At 32.1% G+C, this 20,297-nt stretch overlaps 1 protein-coding gene across 1 annotated transcript in view; it reads left to right on the top strand.

The window, feature by feature from the left end:
• The first annotated feature begins 1,472 nt into the window (after positions 1-1,472).
• Positions 1,473-20,297, top strand: part of LOC143044904 (QRFP-like peptide receptor) — a 44,735-nt gene continuing 25,910 nt past the window's right edge. Inside the window, exon 1 of the mRNA XM_076217136.1 lies at positions 1,473-1,911. Within this exon, the coding sequence (XP_076073251.1) occupies positions 1,563-1,911 (349 nt within the window). The 5' untranslated portion in view covers positions 1,473-1,562. The remainder of the gene's footprint in view (positions 1,912-20,297) is intronic.

Raw genomic sequence — 20,297 nt, 5'->3', positions numbered from 1 at the left:
TATAAAATTGAGAAAGGAAATGGGGAATGTGTCAAAGCGACAACAACCCGACCATAGAGCAGACAACAGCCGAAGGCCACCAATGGGTCTTCAATGTAGCGAGAATTTCTGCACCCGTAGTGTCCTTCAACTGGCCCCTAAAAAATATGTATACTAGTACAGTGATAATGGACGTCATACTAAACTCCGAATTATACACAAGAAACTAAAATTAAAAATCATACAAGACCAACAAAGGCCAGAGGCTCATGTATGTAATATTTGCCATTGGACGCAAAACATCAATCCATTTTCGTCATCAGCTTCTTCATATTGTTAATATTATCACACACACTGTTGGTCATCATTGTTTAGCATACCAGCATTTTATTAATACTGGTATTTATTCCACGCTGATATTTGTTTGCGAATGATAAGTCTTCGAGTGCTGTCCAAACCTTTGAACAGAGCATTATATGGAATAACTAATAGTGTAAGCTATCTTACATTGATTTAAACGTAACTATGTTAGATAACCGATATATTGAAATTTCTGTAATGTTCAGATAAACTAATACAGAATAATTAAAATTTACACTGGATTGAATTGATACAAATATTTACAGTTAAATTAATTAGCCGATTTTTTAAAATTAGGACATTTATGGTCACTAAGCATTTGTATTTATACAATCAGTACTCTCAATTTTTACGCAGAACACTGCAAAATTAGAAATGAACAATGATTTATGTGATAATTTTTATCAACAATAATTACTGTAAATTAATAGATATATCTATTATGTAAATAGTTCTCTTATACTATATGCAAAAACCTTGAAAAAAAGGAACCAGTAAAGGATGTATACATTTTTTTTCATTAGTTCAGAATCTTGAATTACTGTGAAGTGTTAAATAATCTTACAATAATTGAATCAATACAATATGAATAATTGAAAAGCAATTTTAATACTCTTTTCCTACACACTAAGGACTCCCAGGTGTGATTAAAAAAAATGCACAACAACACAAAATATTGCAAGTTCTACTTTCCTGAAACATTAAAATATTAAATCTGATTTATTCCAATTTTCTATTTTGTCACTAAAACATTTAGTATATTAGATTTAAATTTCCGGTATTTATTTAAGTGATATTAAATTCTAGATTTATTTTTGATATGAAACAAAAGCCCAAATGCATTCCGAAGAATATAAGCAATTAAATCTTTCAAAGATTTCATTAGCAAAACGCAGGTGTCTTTATTCAAGAAGTTTATCTTTTCCTATTATGTAATGACAATTAAGTTATTATCTTTGACAATTTTTTTTCTTTCTTCATTCTGCATCAAACGGCATTCATTAATAACCACGCATTGATCAATACGGCGCCATTTTATCGACACGAGTATTGGGTAATATTGGATACCTGTTTTTGATTGGCCTGATTAGGTTGTCATTCACAGAATGTAGAAAACTAGAATGATAGTCAATGGAAATGACAGCGCAGTAGGACATAAAGGAAGATATTTAAAGGAACAAAAAGTTTTATATTTTCATTGACACTTTTGGAAACTGTCAAAAATGAATTTAAGTGTGATTAGAAATGACACGAATTTAACCAATGTATTATTAGATTACGAAGACATTGATTATCCGGGAATTTTAAAAGTTGTTCCTTTACCAGAAATTATATGGAAAGTTGCTTTGTTTGTATTAATAATTTTAACTGCTGTTACGGGTAACATACTAATAATTGTTGTTGTTGCGTGGAACAAACGACTTAGAACGACAACAAACTACTACATTGTCAATCTTGCTGTTTCGGATTTACTCGTTACAATTTGGTGTTCTTGGGTGTACTTGGTAGACAATCTAACAGAAGGGTTTGTTCTTGGAACCTTCTTCTGTAAATTCAACACCTTTGCTCAAGGTATGTCATGAATAGTTATATTTTAAATTCTTTAATAAACCTTATACATACGTTTCATTCCCCTTACTTCAAAGGCTCTTTATTGCATGTTGGGCGTAATATATTTAAAAACTATATATCTTCAACAACTGTACTGCTTGTTTTAACATAGAGAATTGCAATATTCTTTATGTAGTTTTATTGGGATGTAAAAGCGTTAATCGAAGTATACTTTTTATGAAGCGCTATTTATAAAAATGTGCGTATGGTCAACGCTTTTACTTTCAAATGCAATTACAAAAAGACTCCATTACAAAATTATAGTTGTAAGCTACAACGCTACTAAGTTCTTGATTTTGGACAATCACATGTACTTGTTTCAGATGAATCTAGATGAAAATGCAAATGTTCCCCTTACTTATATTTATTAGGTATTTGTTAATTGCATTACGATTACTGCTCTCATATAATATTCCTCATTTACTGATACAACTCTGCAATCAAAAGCGTTTACACCTTTCGGTAATGAAAAATAATCAAAACTAAATGTGTCAAAACATTAAAAAGTAATGTTGCAAGGCTCAAGCAATTTGATGCATGGTCCACTTGCATGGTATTCAAATAGTATTGTCCAGTTAAACAATCCAGCCATTAATGAACGCATTGCGTGTTGCTCTTCACCCTCCTCTCTCTTCCCTGCCAAAAATGTTCTTGAGCTTGTTGAATTTATTGCTGACTTCAAATTTTGTTTTAGATTTACTCTATTTCTTTCGACTTGCATGCATTATTGAGCTTACTAATAGCTTTGACTATTTTGCAGGATTTTTCGAGTATTTTTATGAGGCAATTTTAAAAACTTCAGATGAAAAATAATAGCAATAATAACTTTATTTCCAAATTTCCTGTATCACGAGAACCCCAATTGTGTGCGATTTTGTTGCAGCTTTCAAATTACATTATGATAGTGTTGTTTGTTGTGTAAATGGCCGAATTGTATGAATTAAGATGTTCTATATTACTAGTAGTATAAGAAAATAAATTAAAAGAAAATAAGCTCGTAGCACATGGTAATATGGTACTCAAATATTGCAGAACGATCTGATTGTGTTTTTATCTATCTAGAAAACTGAATGGCCTTTAATTGATATATATCCTGGATTTGAAAGACCATGTTGTAATGCTTGCAACGCAAAAGTTATCTGCTCTTTGGTCGGGTTATTGTTTCTTTGACATATTCCTCATATGGATTTTTTGGTTTCAAAATATTATTTGTTATACTATCATCCGTTTATGTCTGTCTAATTATGATTTAGGCTGTGATAATAGTTGATCCGGAACGTCTAATCCTTCCGGAGCACCCGTTTATTATAGGGTTTTGTGTTGAAGTTCTTTGTGTATTTTGTTTGTCAAATAGTAGATTGTTGTTTGTCTTTTGATAATGATTTCCTCTGAGTATCATCTTTTGTTGTTCCGGGGAAAAGTTATGGTCATATGTTCTCTTGTTTTTCATTTGTAGATCGAGGGGGCAAACGGTTTATGGCGCAAAAGGACGGATTCATTTTAGAGTAAACGATTGTCTCTAAAATTTTAACCGTGACAGCTTTTTGGGTTCGTTCATGAGACAGAATATAGTTAATAAAGAAAGAATATCTAACTTCGCTTGAAAATGCAGTCAAACAATAGTTTGAAAAATAACTCAAATGAAAAATTATATAATAGTTTTTACATCATACTAGTGAAAACTATTTAGCGGGTGACAATGTGTCAAGTCTTATCAAACAAAATTACGATTACATGTACTTATTAATTAAAGTTTATCCAAAAAGATATAGCGCTTGAAACAAGATTTAATGAGCTGCATGGCCTCTTTCATTCCTCACTATTCTAACAAACAGATGAGAAAAATAAAGAAATCCTATAATTTAGAAATTTATTGACGTCACAACATTCAGATTCTTCCTTTGGTGGTCTACAGCTAATCTTTTAATTATGTCTATGTACTAATAATTTTCAAATTCTCAAAAAAAAAAAAACTGCTATGTAAGACAGCTATAAAGATGTTCAAACACAATTATTAAGAAGAAAAAATAATCTTATAAAACAGAACTATTACTAAGTACGTATACACAAAAAATAATCCACAAAAACAACTTTGAAAAATAAGATGAGATACACTGCTTACTCCTATATCTAAGCGGTCTCAAATGGTTTGAAGCGATAAGTGTTATGATACTTCTAAGCATTTTTCAGTTTTTACCTAACTTTTAGCAAACCATTATATACTTTTGTTAAAAATACCTTAAGGAAATAAAAACACTAATATACAAGTTAATATTTAATGTCTTTTTTTTACAGATTGTCATTTATTTGATGTAAATCTTCCGTTAAGTAACAATACTGTCTCACACATATGTACAGTTCTCTATATTCCGGAGGCCATGCAGTAGTTATTCCTGATTTAAAAAAAAAAAAAAAACGTTTGGCATCAACAAGTTAAATCAGATAGTTTTATTTTGAAGAAAACAATACACTGAACTATAGAAATCATAACTCCGGATTTAAAAAAAAGTTTTGCATCATAAACTTAAATCTGACAGTTTGATTTGGAAGAAAACAATACACTGAACTAATAATTATAGATCAATAAAAATGTATATACAATGTATGATAATAGATTATTTTCAGTTTAATAGCTAGTCTAGTTCTCTGTTGATAAATGAGTCGTATGATACTATAATTCAATAAAAGGTGAAAGAGATTTGTAAATACTGATGCTAATAGTATTGAAGCATTCTTAACCTATTCTTATTTACCATCAAATCCGCACGCAATTTACCAATTTGGCTTTTGGCAACAGGAAATATAAATATTCAATAAGAGACATGAGCGATGCGAATGAAACTGTTAACATATATTTTACATGTTAAGTTGAAAAGCTTCTAGCTTTTCTGTATATGTTGGAGAACTTCCATTTGTTATTTTTCATGAAGTACAGTTTTTATTGAAAATACAGTGTTTTATTTTCGCGTGATGTAAATATTTTGAACTTTTGGCTTCTTTAATCGACCGAACATTGACACTCAACACTAAAGTTTACGACCCTCTAACTTAAATGTTTACATAATACATATAGATGTCTTATTATTTATTTTTGTCAATGATATACTATTGGCCTATACCCTCTAGTTATTTTTATTTAGAATTGCATATGTTTCGCATAAGTAGCAACGGTTACGCTTTAAGAAAAACTCATTTTAATCAAAGTCAAGTATGTTTTTGTCTTTTTCCTGTCATGATATTGTTTTGTCTTCGGCTTAGATTCCCCTCTTTAGGTATCTTTTGTGATATTGTCGTTGGGTTGGTTTCTCATCGGCTTGTGACCAAGATCATTTTATTCATATGAATACACTTAAGCCAAGCCATACTCTCGAAATTCCGCATAAAGTTACCATCAACGCTCTGTATTTTTTTTTAAATGTACTTTTTTTTAATTATTTTTTATTCCTAAGTTATATTGTTTGTTTGTCTCGTCTGAGGCTAAGGACGTCTTTTCTTTCTTTTTTCATAATTCTATTTTTATAACTGAATAGTTGCATGCTGTTTGCTTAATGGCGATAATGCCACAAAAAACAACAAAGTGACGAGAAATCATTATAGTAATTTCTTTAGTTGTAATTGCTTTGTTCTAAAGCTTTCATGCTGTTTTCCTTTCGTATCATATATAACAAGAACGCCCGTCAACAGGAAGATAATTTTCTTAGAAGATCCAATTAGGAAATATATATACTTCTGTTGTAGTATTTGTTTCATATTATCCGGAAACAACCTGTTCGAAAATTAGCAAACTTATGCTATTTCTTAGATATAAGAAGATGCTTTATGAATGCCAATGAGACAACTCTCCACCCAAGACACAATGTGTAAAAGACAAACCATTATAGGTCAATTCTTTTTTCAGCCTTTTTTCTTACAAATATGGTGTGCATATATATGGTGTCGTGCTAATATCAGAAAGGTCAACAATGATATTATATTTTCTGAAATCTTCCGTTTTTCAATTATTAATTACGTACTCTTCTAATAGAGGACGAAAATAGATGTTTTATTATCTGCCTCATTGGATACGATAAAAATATCATAATTTGTCAATTGTCTAAATATAGTAATGTATAGCACGAATAAAACATTTTTTTAAAAGTCTGATCAAGAACGAAATGAAGTTTCAAGTTTAAACATATTTTTTTGCTTAAATGTGCAAAACGAAATGAAGAACTCTGATAGATTTTGCCAAATAAATCTAACGTCAAATAATCATTGGATAGAATATTCTAAATTTTTCGTAAAATTCAAAGTTGTGTTAAAAGTTAGATTATTGAAATCAAATGAAGTGTAGATAAAAGGGTACCATTTCAAGCCCGTTGACGAGTTCACCAAATAAAATTGAGAATGGAAATTGGGAATGTGTCAAAGAGACAAGAACCTGACCATAGAACAGACAACAGCAGAAGTTCACCAACAGGTCTTCAATGCAAATTCCCGCACCCGGAGGCGTCCTTCAGCTGGACCCTTAACAAATATATATACTAGTTCAGTGATAATGAACGCCATACTAAACTCCAAATTGTACACAAGAAACTAAAATTAAAATTAATGCAAGACTAACCAAAGCCAGAGGCTCCAGACTTGGGACAGGCGCAAAAATGCGGCGGGGTTAAAGATGTTTATGAGATCTCAACTGGCCCTCTTCATATACCTCTAGCCAATGTAGAAAAGTAAATGCATAGCAATACGCACATTAAAATTCAGTTCAAGAAAAGTCCGAGGTTGATGACAGAAGATACAACCAAAGAAAATAAACAAAATGACAATAAAACATAAATAACAACAAACTACTAGCAGTTAACTGACATGCCAGCTCCAGACTTCAATTAAACTGAAAGATTATGTCTTCCACATATGAATATCAGGCACAATCCTTCCCGTAAGAAGTTTTGTTTCATACCATCATAACATATATTAAAAGAACATAACCTGTGTCATGCCAACCAAAGTATTTGTTGATATTTATAATGCTAAAATATACAGATTATGCTTAGTTTGTTCAGTAAATATGCATTGTAGTTACCCGTATTATGGGTTATTTAATTTTTCTCAAAAAGATTTGATTGTTTGTTGATGTTTAGCACCACGCTTTTGATATTCTTGACTATATCGTAGACCTTGCAAGACTGGCCTTCGTAAGCAGTCAAGGTCGTTAGAACTACCCCTCATCAGTTCAGATTGGTCGGACGGCATCAAAGGGAAAGATTTAAAAAAAGTCACGACAACGGATTGAAGGCGACCTCGACAAATTATAAGTCATATTTATAGCTCATTTCGTCCATAGGGTTGGTTAAGCCGGGTTTGTACTAACATGAGCAAAACTACGGTGCCACATGTGGAGCAGGATCTGCTTACCGTTCCGGGGCAGATGAAATCACCCCAGTGTTAAGTGGGGTTTATGTTGTCCTGGTTGTAGTTTTCTTTGTTGTGTTTTGCTTATAGTTTAACGGATACTAATGATTGTCTTTTTTTCGTTTTAGTCATGGCGTTGTTAGTTTATTTTCGACTTATGAGTTTGAATGTCCCTTTGGTATCTTTCGCCTCTAGAAATAAAAAAATACATTTGTAAATACTTCGCAAATGTTCTGGATATAAACTTATATATAATTACTTCTGGAGCCCGAAGTAGCTATTGGATTAACATCATCTGCAGATACAAGGATTATATCACGGATGACCTCCCTTTAGGCACATTGACGTCATTACAACCATAATTTGTCATTGAAGTATATGGAAAATTATTAAAGTTGATATGTGTTTCTGATAGGTCAGATGGAAATATAAGAGCAGAAATGTGATGGAATTTTACATGATCAGTTTATTAACCGATATTTATATGGTTCTTGCTCTGTTTAAGACAGGAGTTTAGGTTTAGTTTGACCACTACCTCTACCTAAAAAATATCGATGTTTCGTCCTATTATTAATGGAATTTTGGTGATGATAAAAATAATACTTAATTTACCGAAGAAAAAAATAACCAGTTCGTTCCATAATTGTTCCACAAACAAGAAAACACATTTAAGTAAATTTCAATTTTGGCGTTAACGTTGTGCTTAGCCAGACTTTGTTGACCAATTAAGAAATAAAAAAAAAGTATTTGGTTGTACTCAACGCACACGACCCTTATAAAAGTCGTTCTGTAGTATCTGAGTTCGGTCTCAATTATTTTTTTTTGTTCAAAAAAAATATGTGTAAATGAATTAAAAACGATTGAAATTTAGAAATCAAAACCAGCTAGGCAAATAACAAAATAATTCAGTGAATTCATTTAAGGATTTTCACATATGTATAAGTAATTACAGCGTTAGTTTTATTCGTTCCTGTCGTTTGGAAATATTGCCCGGTGATATTTGTAAAAGGAAGGTGTCAAGAGACTGATTTGTCTATCGTTAAAAGGTAATATTACATTAAATGTTTTCTGGTCCAGACGCCAAATGAATTTCTTGTTCAATACTCAATGTAATGTATGATGGAATCTGGCTTATTCAATAAACGTCTGTTTTATGAGCTAACTTTTGCGAAAACGAATGTGAAGTGCTCTGATATACATCGGATGTCTTTACATACTCGTGTAAAATGATTGACGTAGGATATTAATTTCTCAGAGAAAGAGAGACTAGGACACATTTGAACATTAAATTAATGGACATATTTGATGACTATTCTCACTGGTCCGTTGGTCACTTCTTATGTGCTGACATGAATTATCATAACTATAATACCCCAAAGGCTGACTGGGGAATAGAAATATGGTTACATGGCCTTCTTCAGACAGGCAGCAAAACGCTTTCCAAAGTGGGGCGTCCGTATGGCTGTGCGGGATGTACATGTTTGCAGCCACGTTCGGTCAGAATGGGTACGTAAAATCCGATGCCACGTGTAAATAGAATGACACGCTCTTTGCAGTTAAAGAACTCTCGCAACAACTCTTTGAGGGTTCAGGAGGTGGCTTGTTGCAAGGCATTATGTCTGTCACTATTTAATATGCCATCTTTTTCCAGTGGCAGTCCAAATTTTCCCGACCATCATCCTGGATGGTCTCTTAGACACGACCTACATATTGTATTTATTGTTTACTTATTCTCGTTCTGATAATGCATGGCATATTTGTCATTGGACGTTTTAGCAACGTTGATATGATCAAACATATAAATTAACTGTTTACAAACCTTTGAATTTTAGGAAAACTAAGGATGTTTTACCCCAGGAATAGATTGCTAATATAACTGTATTTGGAAAAACGTCACGAAATGTGCGGTCCTCAATGCAATTCAACTTGGCACTTTATGTGGTCTTTTTTTATCGAGCGTCACTGTTGAGTCATCTGTAGATAAAACACTCATCTGCAGTACACACTCTAAATTTTTGTATTTATAATGAGTTTTGTTTTACCAAGAATTGAATTTTCTTGTACAAAATAGTAATAATTTTACGTCACCTGCTTGTGGTATAAATATTTAATACTTGACCAAATATACAAACACATTAACTAGCAAACCAAGGTTATAACGAGTCAAAGTCTACAATACAAAATGTTTTATAGACACAATCACCACAGGGGTTAGTGTTACAATGATTATATCGCCAGTAGCTGTCTATATATAAATATATTGACCAGCATGAAATCTATTGTTTATGGTACATTTATAATACTACTACGGTTTCTAGGATTTTCAGCTTGACAATTTCTTGACAACTGTTGAATGTGTTTCATTGACAGATATTCCACATTTCGTCCATTCATGTTGTCACAAATTTTGGTGGGTGTTATTTTTACTTCTGTTTTCTTGCAAGACTCATTTGATTGTTCTTATTCCTGGTGTATAGTTGAATACTTCTTTTATTATATTCTTTTTTGTGTGTTTTTTATGTGTGCTTTCGACTTCTCGAATATATTCTGTTGGTTCTGTATCGTCTGAATAGTATTCCATATATGGTAAAAAGTTTAGCTACGCAATTTCTGATTGAAAAAGTAAACGAAAATCTTGATTCATCTTTCATGTTTTTGTTTTCCTAATCTTCATTGATTTTTGTATTCAAAATTACGTCATTTATTTTGGTCTAATTTCAAATACTACACACTTGCCACACTTTATGTGACGGGGTCAAAATTGAAATTTTTACCAATTTTTTGCACAAGGTCTTATTAAAAAATACATAAAACGCACAACATTTAAAGTGGTGAATCTGGTGGCATATTGATAACATTTAAACAGAAACTAACATTTCCTTCTCCAAAAAAGTAATAAGTTGGAAGGAGCACTTTTTTTTATCCCTCCTCATATTCTTTTTTTTCATATTTCTTTAGTTTTCATCTTTTATAAATTGAACAAGAAAACTGATTATATAATATTATTTGAGCATTTTCTGCCAATATTGGGTTCTAACAGTCTATTTGAGCCCAATAATCTGAATCGAAGTTGCACAAGCTTACTAGAGTACTGTAGTATTATAGTACTTTGATCGTAAAACGAAAATTGCGCAGTCCCATAAGCCAAGAGTTTTTATATACTTTTTTGTTTGTTTAAGGCGGATGAATCCTAACAACTTTTATCGTAAAATCAGAGCCGAGATTCGAGAGGGCGATTGACCCCTTTAATTCCCTTATAAGCACTATAATTAAAAAGAACTTCCGTATACGATCTTGATAATGTATCACTCTCCAATTTCAGTTTGGAATCCAATAATCGCTTTATGCGCGCTGTAATGTAATTATCGGCTCAAATGTAAAATTTTTACAATTTTTTTATTCAAAAGAAAACATAAATAAAACTCAAAATGAAGCCTTCTAAAGTAGATGGCACTATATACAACTACATTTATCAATTACAAAATTTTCAAAAATACCTTAAATCCAATACTACGAAAAAAATATAATCTGATTGACCTATCTTTGGGAATAACCAATATCCAGGCAAAACAATCTCATTAAACAATCAAAATGACGGATCAGCTGACCTTGTAGAACGATAAACAAATGAGGTGCTGACCTATTATCAATACACATCAATGAATTTCTATGTTAGGAAAATACATTGTATCTCCAAAACATTTTTCCAATCTTTGACTGAGTTAAACACATTATACATATGAGATGTAGTCTTCTGATATCCGAGCGGCGTCAGCCCCGAAGATATGAGACAACTACATTGGACATACATAGAAGTTATAAGTTATCATTTTATCTTTTCTCTTGTTCTTAAAAGAGCAATTAGTGTTGACAAAACTGCAATAATGTCATTATCTCAAATTGTCTAGATGCAGTAACACTTTTAAAAGATGTTTTATTCTTAAAGATTTGGAATGAAGTCTTTTTTACAGACAACAAATTCATATATTATCACTGATTTTGTATGGCAATATAAATCGTGAAATAACTTGTCTCTTCTGATTTATTTGCCAAAATATGTTAACATTTTGTTGATTAATGATAATACTTCTATATAAATTATTAAATAATTATATAAATAATAAGATTCTGGTATCTTAATTTCACGAGGACAACCATATACATAATTATATATCATTAAAATACATTGTACAAAAATGTAACGATTTGCTTCTCACATTGAATTATCTTGGAAAAGTTTACAGACAAATTTATTTGAAAAAAAAACTACTTTCATTCATTAGTCCATAAGACTTTATTATCAACTAATGCATCAAACTCAATTAAAATTCCAATTCATTTAATTTCTACAAATTATGTTACATATTCGCCATTAATCAAATTGTAGACAAAATTAAAATAAACTTATATTAACACGACATCGCCTGCAGTAATTAAACTTGTCAGATGTCTATTCATCCAATACATTAAAGATGACGAAGCTCCTAATGTATACTTAATAAACATTTAAAACTAGAGATTAAAATGAACACGATATAAAGTCGACTAAAATGTAAATTTTAACAATTATATCAAGACAACATGTATACCTTAAAGGCATGTTCGCGTATAACGATGATGACGGTGGTGGCTGTTTATCGTCCAGTGGCATAATCAGAACGAGAACAAACTATGTGATGTGAGTAGTTGTCCATGAATCATGATTTTTACCTGATCGTCACGCCAGGCGATTTTAAACGTGGATGCTGACAATGAAGACATGCCATCACTTCCGGACACGCTATTCGAACTCCTGACCAACTAGTATTTGCTCTAACTCGAAATATGAATGAAAGGAGATGCGGTGTATTATACATTAATGAAACAGCAACCATAGCAAGATATACCAGAAGGTCTTCTTCTTTCACAGATTTGAAAAATTATATTGAATGAATGCGATATTATGGGTGGATTTATTTCTAACACAAACGATGCAAACGACTATGAGCGCACGTGTTTTGATCATTTCTTTCAAACATACGTTTGCAAAGTTTACATAAACTTTGACAAACTATGCAAACGATAAAAATGTGTCTGCAGTTTGTCGTTTGTCGTTTGTTAGTACAAATGCTACATTTGATTCTTACTTCAACCTCATTAAATGAAGTATTTGTTTATACGTTTGTAAAAAGTCTATTTTCCAACAACATGTGCATGTATTATTGAAAGTTCAAACAGGGTCAGTAAAAACTTATTAAACGAGAGGGGCGGATCCTGGATTTTGGAAAAGGGGGCGAAGTTTTTAAAGAATTTATTAAAAACATAAAATAAGTGTAATAATTTTTTATGCACTTTTTAAACGGTCCTTGCGTGTGGCATGCATATTTTGTAGTTGCTGTAAAGGTATAAAGGTTGGACATTTTCGATGCTGTTTTCTCTCAATATATTGTCTATCATAAAACGATAGTATGGATCCAAAGCTATGTACTGATAATGTAGGATTTGTTAGTAAAAAATAGACATGGAAAATTCTCGCCGGTTTGTTGTAAGTTAAGTTATCATAATCTCTTGTTATAAACAAGATATCAGCCTGGCTATTCGATTGAATTTAAAATACGACCGACACGACAGTTAAAAAAGACAAACATGCAATTCTTATCCAAATGTTTGGTTGATATGTTTCACCCAACAACATTAAGGGAAGTGAGGGGTTCAAAATCAACCAAAGGCCTAGAATGAGTCTGAAATGACAACGAATTTATGAATGACGGCCAACAAATGGAGACATCAAGGCCACACCCAGTAGGCAGGTTGCAGTCTGGTCTTGAAAAAAGTATTGCATATATTAGGTCGGCGAAACAGACATTCCGGTAAGAAATGAAAACCCCTGTCACAAAAAATATGCCCGTTTTTAGTCATTATGTTCATTTAATGCTAAATAATTCTGTTGGAAATTTTCGTTTCTAATAACAAAAAAGTGGACAAGATTTTTTTTTTCAATCCAAATACGACCAGAATTTTTGTTGAAGGCAAAAATCAGAGTAAACTGTTTTCTTTCAAATATTTAAGACTGTCTCCTCAAATCAGATGGTTCGTACTTACGACTTTAAATCTATCTAGAGCTTATACTGACTGGGGATCATTATTCAGCTATGTTATTTTAAATTATTTCATATCGGTTGAGAATAAGATTCTCTTATTGTATTAAAAGCGGTCACATGAGATTCATTATTCTTCAGTAATAAATTCCATCGGTCATTAACAGAAAAAAACGGACCAGAAAACCGTTCGTTAACGAACTTTTACATGATAATGACTGGTGGGCGTGGTTTCCGTCTGATAATGACAGTTGGGGCGTGGTTTCCGTCTGTTGATGACCGGTGGGGCGTGGTTTCTCTTTTTAGAGAGATGGACCTTTTATAAAACATGTTCCTGTTTTTTTATATATGATTATATTTAAGTTGTTGAATTGTTTATTATACATGTATGTTTTCGTTAATTATAAAATTAAAGATAACTTGATTAATAAGTATTTATATACTGAAAAATTGCACTAAAATGAATGGCAGTATTACTACGACTGGTCTTCACTATTTGCCATAGAAATCAAACAACTACTCGAGTTCACTGTAGGTATTTTGAATTTATGAGAATTTTCCAAAACACGGTTTCTCAATGAAATAAACAATAGTTCTTGAAAAACTGGTCATTATCGTGATACATGGACTGCCCGTAGGGCATTGGTATTGACTGCGACAGCGATAATGACCTCGCCTTCGGCTCAAGTCATTATCACTATCTTAGTCAATACCACTGTCATGTGGGCAGTCCATATATCACGATAATGACCAGTTTTTTTTAAGAACTATTATATAAATAGTCTGTGGCGTTTGGGGTTAAACATGTTTTCGTAGTTAGATAATATTGCTGTGGAACTTTTTTTCATGAGAGAGTAATAGTCTATAGAGTATAACTTTCTGTTTGAAAGAATAGTGAAATAGAATACGTTCTTGTTCAATCCTGTGTCGCTTTGAAGTTGTCGTGATTTTCTTCCTCGGCCTAAGCAATGTGTTACTGTAATTTGAATTTCAAAATGACTGAGCGACCATTTTTTTCGACCCACTGGTCAACTCCAACCATAGCGAATCACATGACTTTGATAATCAGTAAATTCCACGAAAAATATCTTTATAAGTAAAGAATTGTCGCATAAAAAATTAATACTAGAGTACACGGGAAATGGGAAAGTTCACGAAGTCTAGTCTGATTTATCATTTTACAAAAAAGAAAAAAAAGTCCGAGCAAAAAGGGGGGGGGGGGGGCGTACGCCTTCTGCGCCCCCTCTGGATCCGCCACTGAACGATGTATTTGTTTCTTCTTTTGTAGCGTATAGAAAACAAAAACAAACGCGACACAACGTTTTCAACATTGTGTCTAGAAAGAAATGCGGCCTATATTTGTACATCGATCCAGCCATTTTAAAAAGGGGGGTTCCTAACCCCGGACATAAAAGGGGGGGGGGTTCAAACTACATGTCCCCTTTCAAATGCATTGATCGTCCAGAAAATGGGGGTTCCAACCCCCCCCTTGAAAGTTGTTTGCATATGACTTTTCTCTCCTTAATACGTATTGTGAAGAATAATTGATATATAGGCTTGACAATGATGGTAAGCTTCTTTTGGCATGAAAGTGAATATTGTAATTAAAACACTTTTACATCTTTATGCTATAAATTATAATTCTTGTCATTCATTGATAAATTTAAGCTATCAATGTAACATGTAAAACAGCATTGTGTATGCTTACAGTTTTATATGTTCTTTGATCTTGGTCGTTTGTTTTCGTGATTGAATTGTTTAACAGTATTTATTCCAGGGTCTTTTAGTGCTTGTATTTTCGTATGGGCTTTGCTCATTGTTGAAGACCGAATGGTGATCTCTAGTTAAAATCATAAACGTCATTGGATTCTGTTGGAAAGATGAAATTGGCAATCATACAACAACTTCTCGTTATATTATAAAAAAAAGAAGATGTGGTGTGATTGCCAATGAGACTCTCCGCAACAGACTATAGGTCACCATACGGCCTTCAACACAATGAGCAAAGCCCATACGAAAAAAGTCAGCTATAAAAGGCCCCGAAATGACAATGTTAAACTATTCAAACGAGAAAACTAGTAATATTACTTTGTTTCATGTAAAGAGTGTATAAATAGTCAGATGGGGCTTATAAACCTTGATTTTAAAATATCAAGGTCTCTACGACTATAATATAAATAAAAAAAGTATTAAAACAAAGATCAAAAGTTTCCCTGTAGTAATGCCAATGTTATACGAGGGAGTATTCGTTATAATTTTATGGAAGCTACAGAAAAACCAGTCGGTGACTTAATTGTAAATTTGATCGTTTATTATACGAATAATTGGCGTGTTTACTTCATTTTAGAAACTACAATAGTATGATACGAGTCCCCAGTTAATCATTTGCAAATCAGAGAAGGAACAAAAGACATTTGTTAATATTTATCGCACTTTCTAGAATTGGCATTTGCAAATACGATTGTTTTGTCAAACTTAAGTCACCAGTTAGTATTTTGTTTTTTAAATATTAAAAAAAAAAAAAAATAAATAAATAAATAAAAAAAAAAAAGAAAATAAAAAAAAAAAAAAAAAAAATAAATAAAGAAAAAAATGAAATAAAAGATAAAAAAAAATATAATAAATAACCCAGAATCATTTAATAAATAATAGTTTCAATGTCAAAGAGTTTCTACTTTATTCAAAGATGCATGAAAACTATTATCTGCAGTATCGATTTTAAATGATTGTTTAATAAGACGCTCGTTTTACACTACTGAAATTTCCAATAAGTCATCTGACATTTTGAGGAGATGCATTTGACAATGTATACAATAACATATTAACTTCTAGCTGCTGATGATGAGAAAAGAAAATACTTCAACTGGAATTAATTTTGTTATTTGACTAATCGCTAAATAATGAGTCTTTTTCGAAGAATTTTAATCTTTTTATTCTGCAAACTGAAGTACAAACAACCAGACATCAATCCATCAAAGAAAACAATTCAAATTTTTTCTTCTAATCTAAGGAATATGAACAAGCAAAGTCAATACAAAAACAAGAAACTCATTACGGAATAAATGATTAAATGCACCATTTTATGTCAGCATCAGTGCATCGCTTTAGTACTATTTGCATTCCTCTTTAAATATTTATATCTGAATTATTTTTGCGGGAATGTATTTTCGTACATTTGAGACTGATTATATAGAAATCCTACAAAGCCAGTCTGGTCTATAATTTTCATGTTGTTTAGAAGATTATGATGAATTGTGTTAAGTGTCAAGTGATTAATATAACATTTTAGAAAAAAACCCCCATTTTAATGTGATATGGAATCTAATCTGTATTATACCCACACACGAAGACCGATTTTTAACTTGCTTAGTACAAAAGGTAGCAGTGCCCATGATGACAAGGATTATTCGGACTGAGCAGTTTTTGTTTTTTCCAAGTGTTTTGTTAAACCCGGCCGATAATCAAATCAATGACCTCTCACACTTGAGGCGGTCACGGAACAACGAAAGTGGTTACCCAGAAGGAAAAATTGTAAAATTGTAAAAAAAAAACCACTTTTGCATTTAGAATCATTAAAGATTAAGCCATCTGAATAAAAAAAAGTCCAGGATTCTAAAAGTGTTTAAAATTGGAAATAAACGATCTGTAATTAAGGTTTAGTGCTTTGTCAAGAAACATTGCTTAGTTCGGACGTTTTATCAATGAGTTCCAATACTCATGTATATATATATATATGGTAAACTTGATTTGCAATGTCCATTAACAAAACCGCCTGTAAATTGTTTTCTCCACAAAACAATAAAACAGCAATTAAAACACAAATAATGCGTTAAAATTGTATATAAACAAGTAGTAAGATTACTATTTTCAGTGACATTATGTGTTAAATCATCTGGTTTATTCAGAGAAAGTCCATCAATATGTTCAGTTATAAATGTTCTGATTGAAACATGTGACGCTGACAGTTAAAGCATTAACTTTTATGTTTATTGTCTGTGTTTTTCTCTAAGTTTGCCAGTCCTTCAGAACTAGTATATATATATATATACGATTTGTTTTGTTATCTTATATATAATAGCATAAGTATTTAGAATAATGTTTTAGTGTTTTCATTGATTGTTTGGTCAGCTTCTGTCATGTGAATCACCATTCAATAACAAAAACAGTCATTTTACACAGCACCTGTCGCGTAGAACACCAGTTAATAACAAATACAGTCATTTTACACAGCACTTGTCGCGTAGAACACCAGTTAATAACAAATACAGTCATTTTAACACTTTCTGAGAAGTTATTGTCGTAATTAATAAAGCGCAGAAGTTTATTAATCTAAGAGCTATTGGTATTATAAACCTGGTGATCTGCCGTTTTTTTAATTCGCCTTTTCAGAAACTAGAGGACTATGGGTTTTCTCATTGTTCGTACATCAAAATGAAAATAACGTTACGCCATTGTTTTAATTAGGGTCCCGCCAAAGGCGGTCCCCTATAGTGATCAGTCTGTCCGTCCGTCTGTCCGTCCGTCCGTCCGTCTGTCCGTCCGTCTGTCCGTCCGTCCGTAACACTTTGTGTCCGCTCCATATCTAGAGAACCATTATGATTTCATACTTTATACTTTACATGTTTATTAACCACCACCAGAGGGCGTGTCATGATGTATGTACAACTTCCTAGGTCAAAGGTCAAGGTCAAAAAACTTTGGTTTCAGTTGACAACCCTGTGTCCTGTGGTGAAGATCGTGTCCGCTCTATATCTTGAGAACCGTTATGATTTCAAAGTTTATACTTGACATGTATATGAACCAACACCAGAGGGTGTGTCATAATTTATGAACGACTGCCTAGGGCATAGTTCAAGGTCAAAAACTTTGGTTTCAGTTGACAACCCCATGTCCTATGGTAAAGATTGTGTCCGCTCTATATCTTGAGAACCGTTATCATTTCAAAGTTTATACTTGACATGTATATAAACCAACACCAAAGGGTGTGTCATAATTTATGTGCAACTTCCTAGTTCAAAGGTCAAGGTCAAAAACTTTGGTTTCAGTTGACAACCCCATGTCCTATGGTAAAGATCGTGTCCGCTCTATATCTTGAGAACCTTTATCATTTCAAAGTTTATACTTGACATGTTTATAAACCAACACCAAAGGGTGTGTCATAATTTATTTACAACTTCATAGGTCAAAGGTCAAGGTCAAAAACTTTGATTTCAGTTGACAAACCCATGTCCTATGGTAAAGATACAATTTTTTAATGCACATTATTCACAGCGGGGCCCACAGAGATGGCTCCCATCTCAATGATATCTAGTTTCAATTGTTTAGAACGTTTTTGACCAACCACAACGTTTTATAGTACGCTTTTAAGTATATTACCCAGAATGCATTAGATTCTGAAACGGCGAATTGGCGTTATTAGTTTATTTTTTACTTACGAGTGTGCATGTCCCTTTGTATCTTTGCCGCCTCTTTTTTTACGACAGCTTCATGTGTAGGAAATGATACCGTATTGGCATGGAAAGGAATAAAATCAATATATATATATATATATAAGACCTAAAAGAGAATGCAATGTTGTGATGGGAATAAAAAAAGCTTTAGTAAGATGATTCGGACAAATTAATTGGAGAGATCTTTTAGTATTTATTAAATCTAAATTACACAATCAGACAATCCCAAAAGTAGGATTTTGATGTTCTTTTATCAGCAAATTGTAAAAACCAAGATCAAAGAAAACTACGTTATTGCTTATTGTAAAAAGGCCATTTATAAGAGACAGTAATACTATATGCAACAAACTGGTTAGATATCTGCAAACAAAGTTCGATATCCAACTTCATTTACCGACCTATCTGTAGTTACATTATTCTTAATGACCTCCACAGTTAATAAAACTGCCTTTGAACTAATTTCTCACAATGTCCAAATGGGTCATTTTTTTTTTATCGAATATCAATACAAATCTTCAATTCTGAAACGAAGTGAAACGGTCTGTTTTTGTCTCTTTCGATGAACATCTGGATTTATAGTCACTAGAAGGAATCCAAAAGAAGAGCATAAAACTTGAAAAGCAATAACTTAATTATAAAGAAAATGCAAAAAAAAAAAAAAGAATATATTTAAAAAAAAAAAAAAAGAAATTGAAATTAAAAAAAAAATACGAAAGCAAATTGTCTCACTTGCCTCAAAAGTCGGTACGGATAAATAATATACTCCTCCCCCATAAAAAAATCAGCCCTTTCTAGGTAAACACAGTCTAAAGGCATTTACTTTTTGAAAAAAAAGTATTAGCTAGGATTTTGCAAATTATACATTATAAATCATAGTCTTTGATAAATTAGTGACAATTGAAGGATGGTTACGACAGGGACTAACTGTGCAACATCTAATGGTATATACTCATTGGTAGTTATTCAAAGTTCAATGTAGGTTTTCAAAAACGCATACACATGATTAATAAGGAAAAGATCCGTTTCTGAATCCTTTGAAATATGGAATAACAAAGTTCCTTCTACTTCTGTTTCAAATGTTCAATTATCATTATTTGTAATTTTTCCTGTGCGTTTGTCTTACAATTTATATGAAAATGATCACGTGATACTATATAAATATAAGAAGATGTGGTATGATTGCTAATGAGAAAACTCTCCAATCAAAGTCACAATTTGTAATAGTAAACCACTAAAAAGTACGGTCTTTATTTATGTCTAGAAATAAGTCGGTTCTAAAACAATTCGGCGCATTAATAAATTGTTTGATATGGTATCATCAAACCATGCTGTTTTTTAGCTTTGTCTCTGAATTCGTGTTTTCTGCATCCTGTGATTCTACTTAGCACGATAATAACAATGTATAGGAAGTCTGATTGCGAACAAA

This window comes from Mytilus galloprovincialis, chromosome 9, assembly GCF_965363235.1.
Source record: "Mytilus galloprovincialis chromosome 9, xbMytGall1.hap1.1, whole genome shotgun sequence".
Classification (NCBI taxonomy): Eukaryota; Metazoa; Mollusca; class Bivalvia; order Mytilida; family Mytilidae; genus Mytilus; species Mytilus galloprovincialis.
Note: the sequence above shows the minus strand (reverse complement) of the source record. Positions and strands in the feature narration are given on the sequence as shown.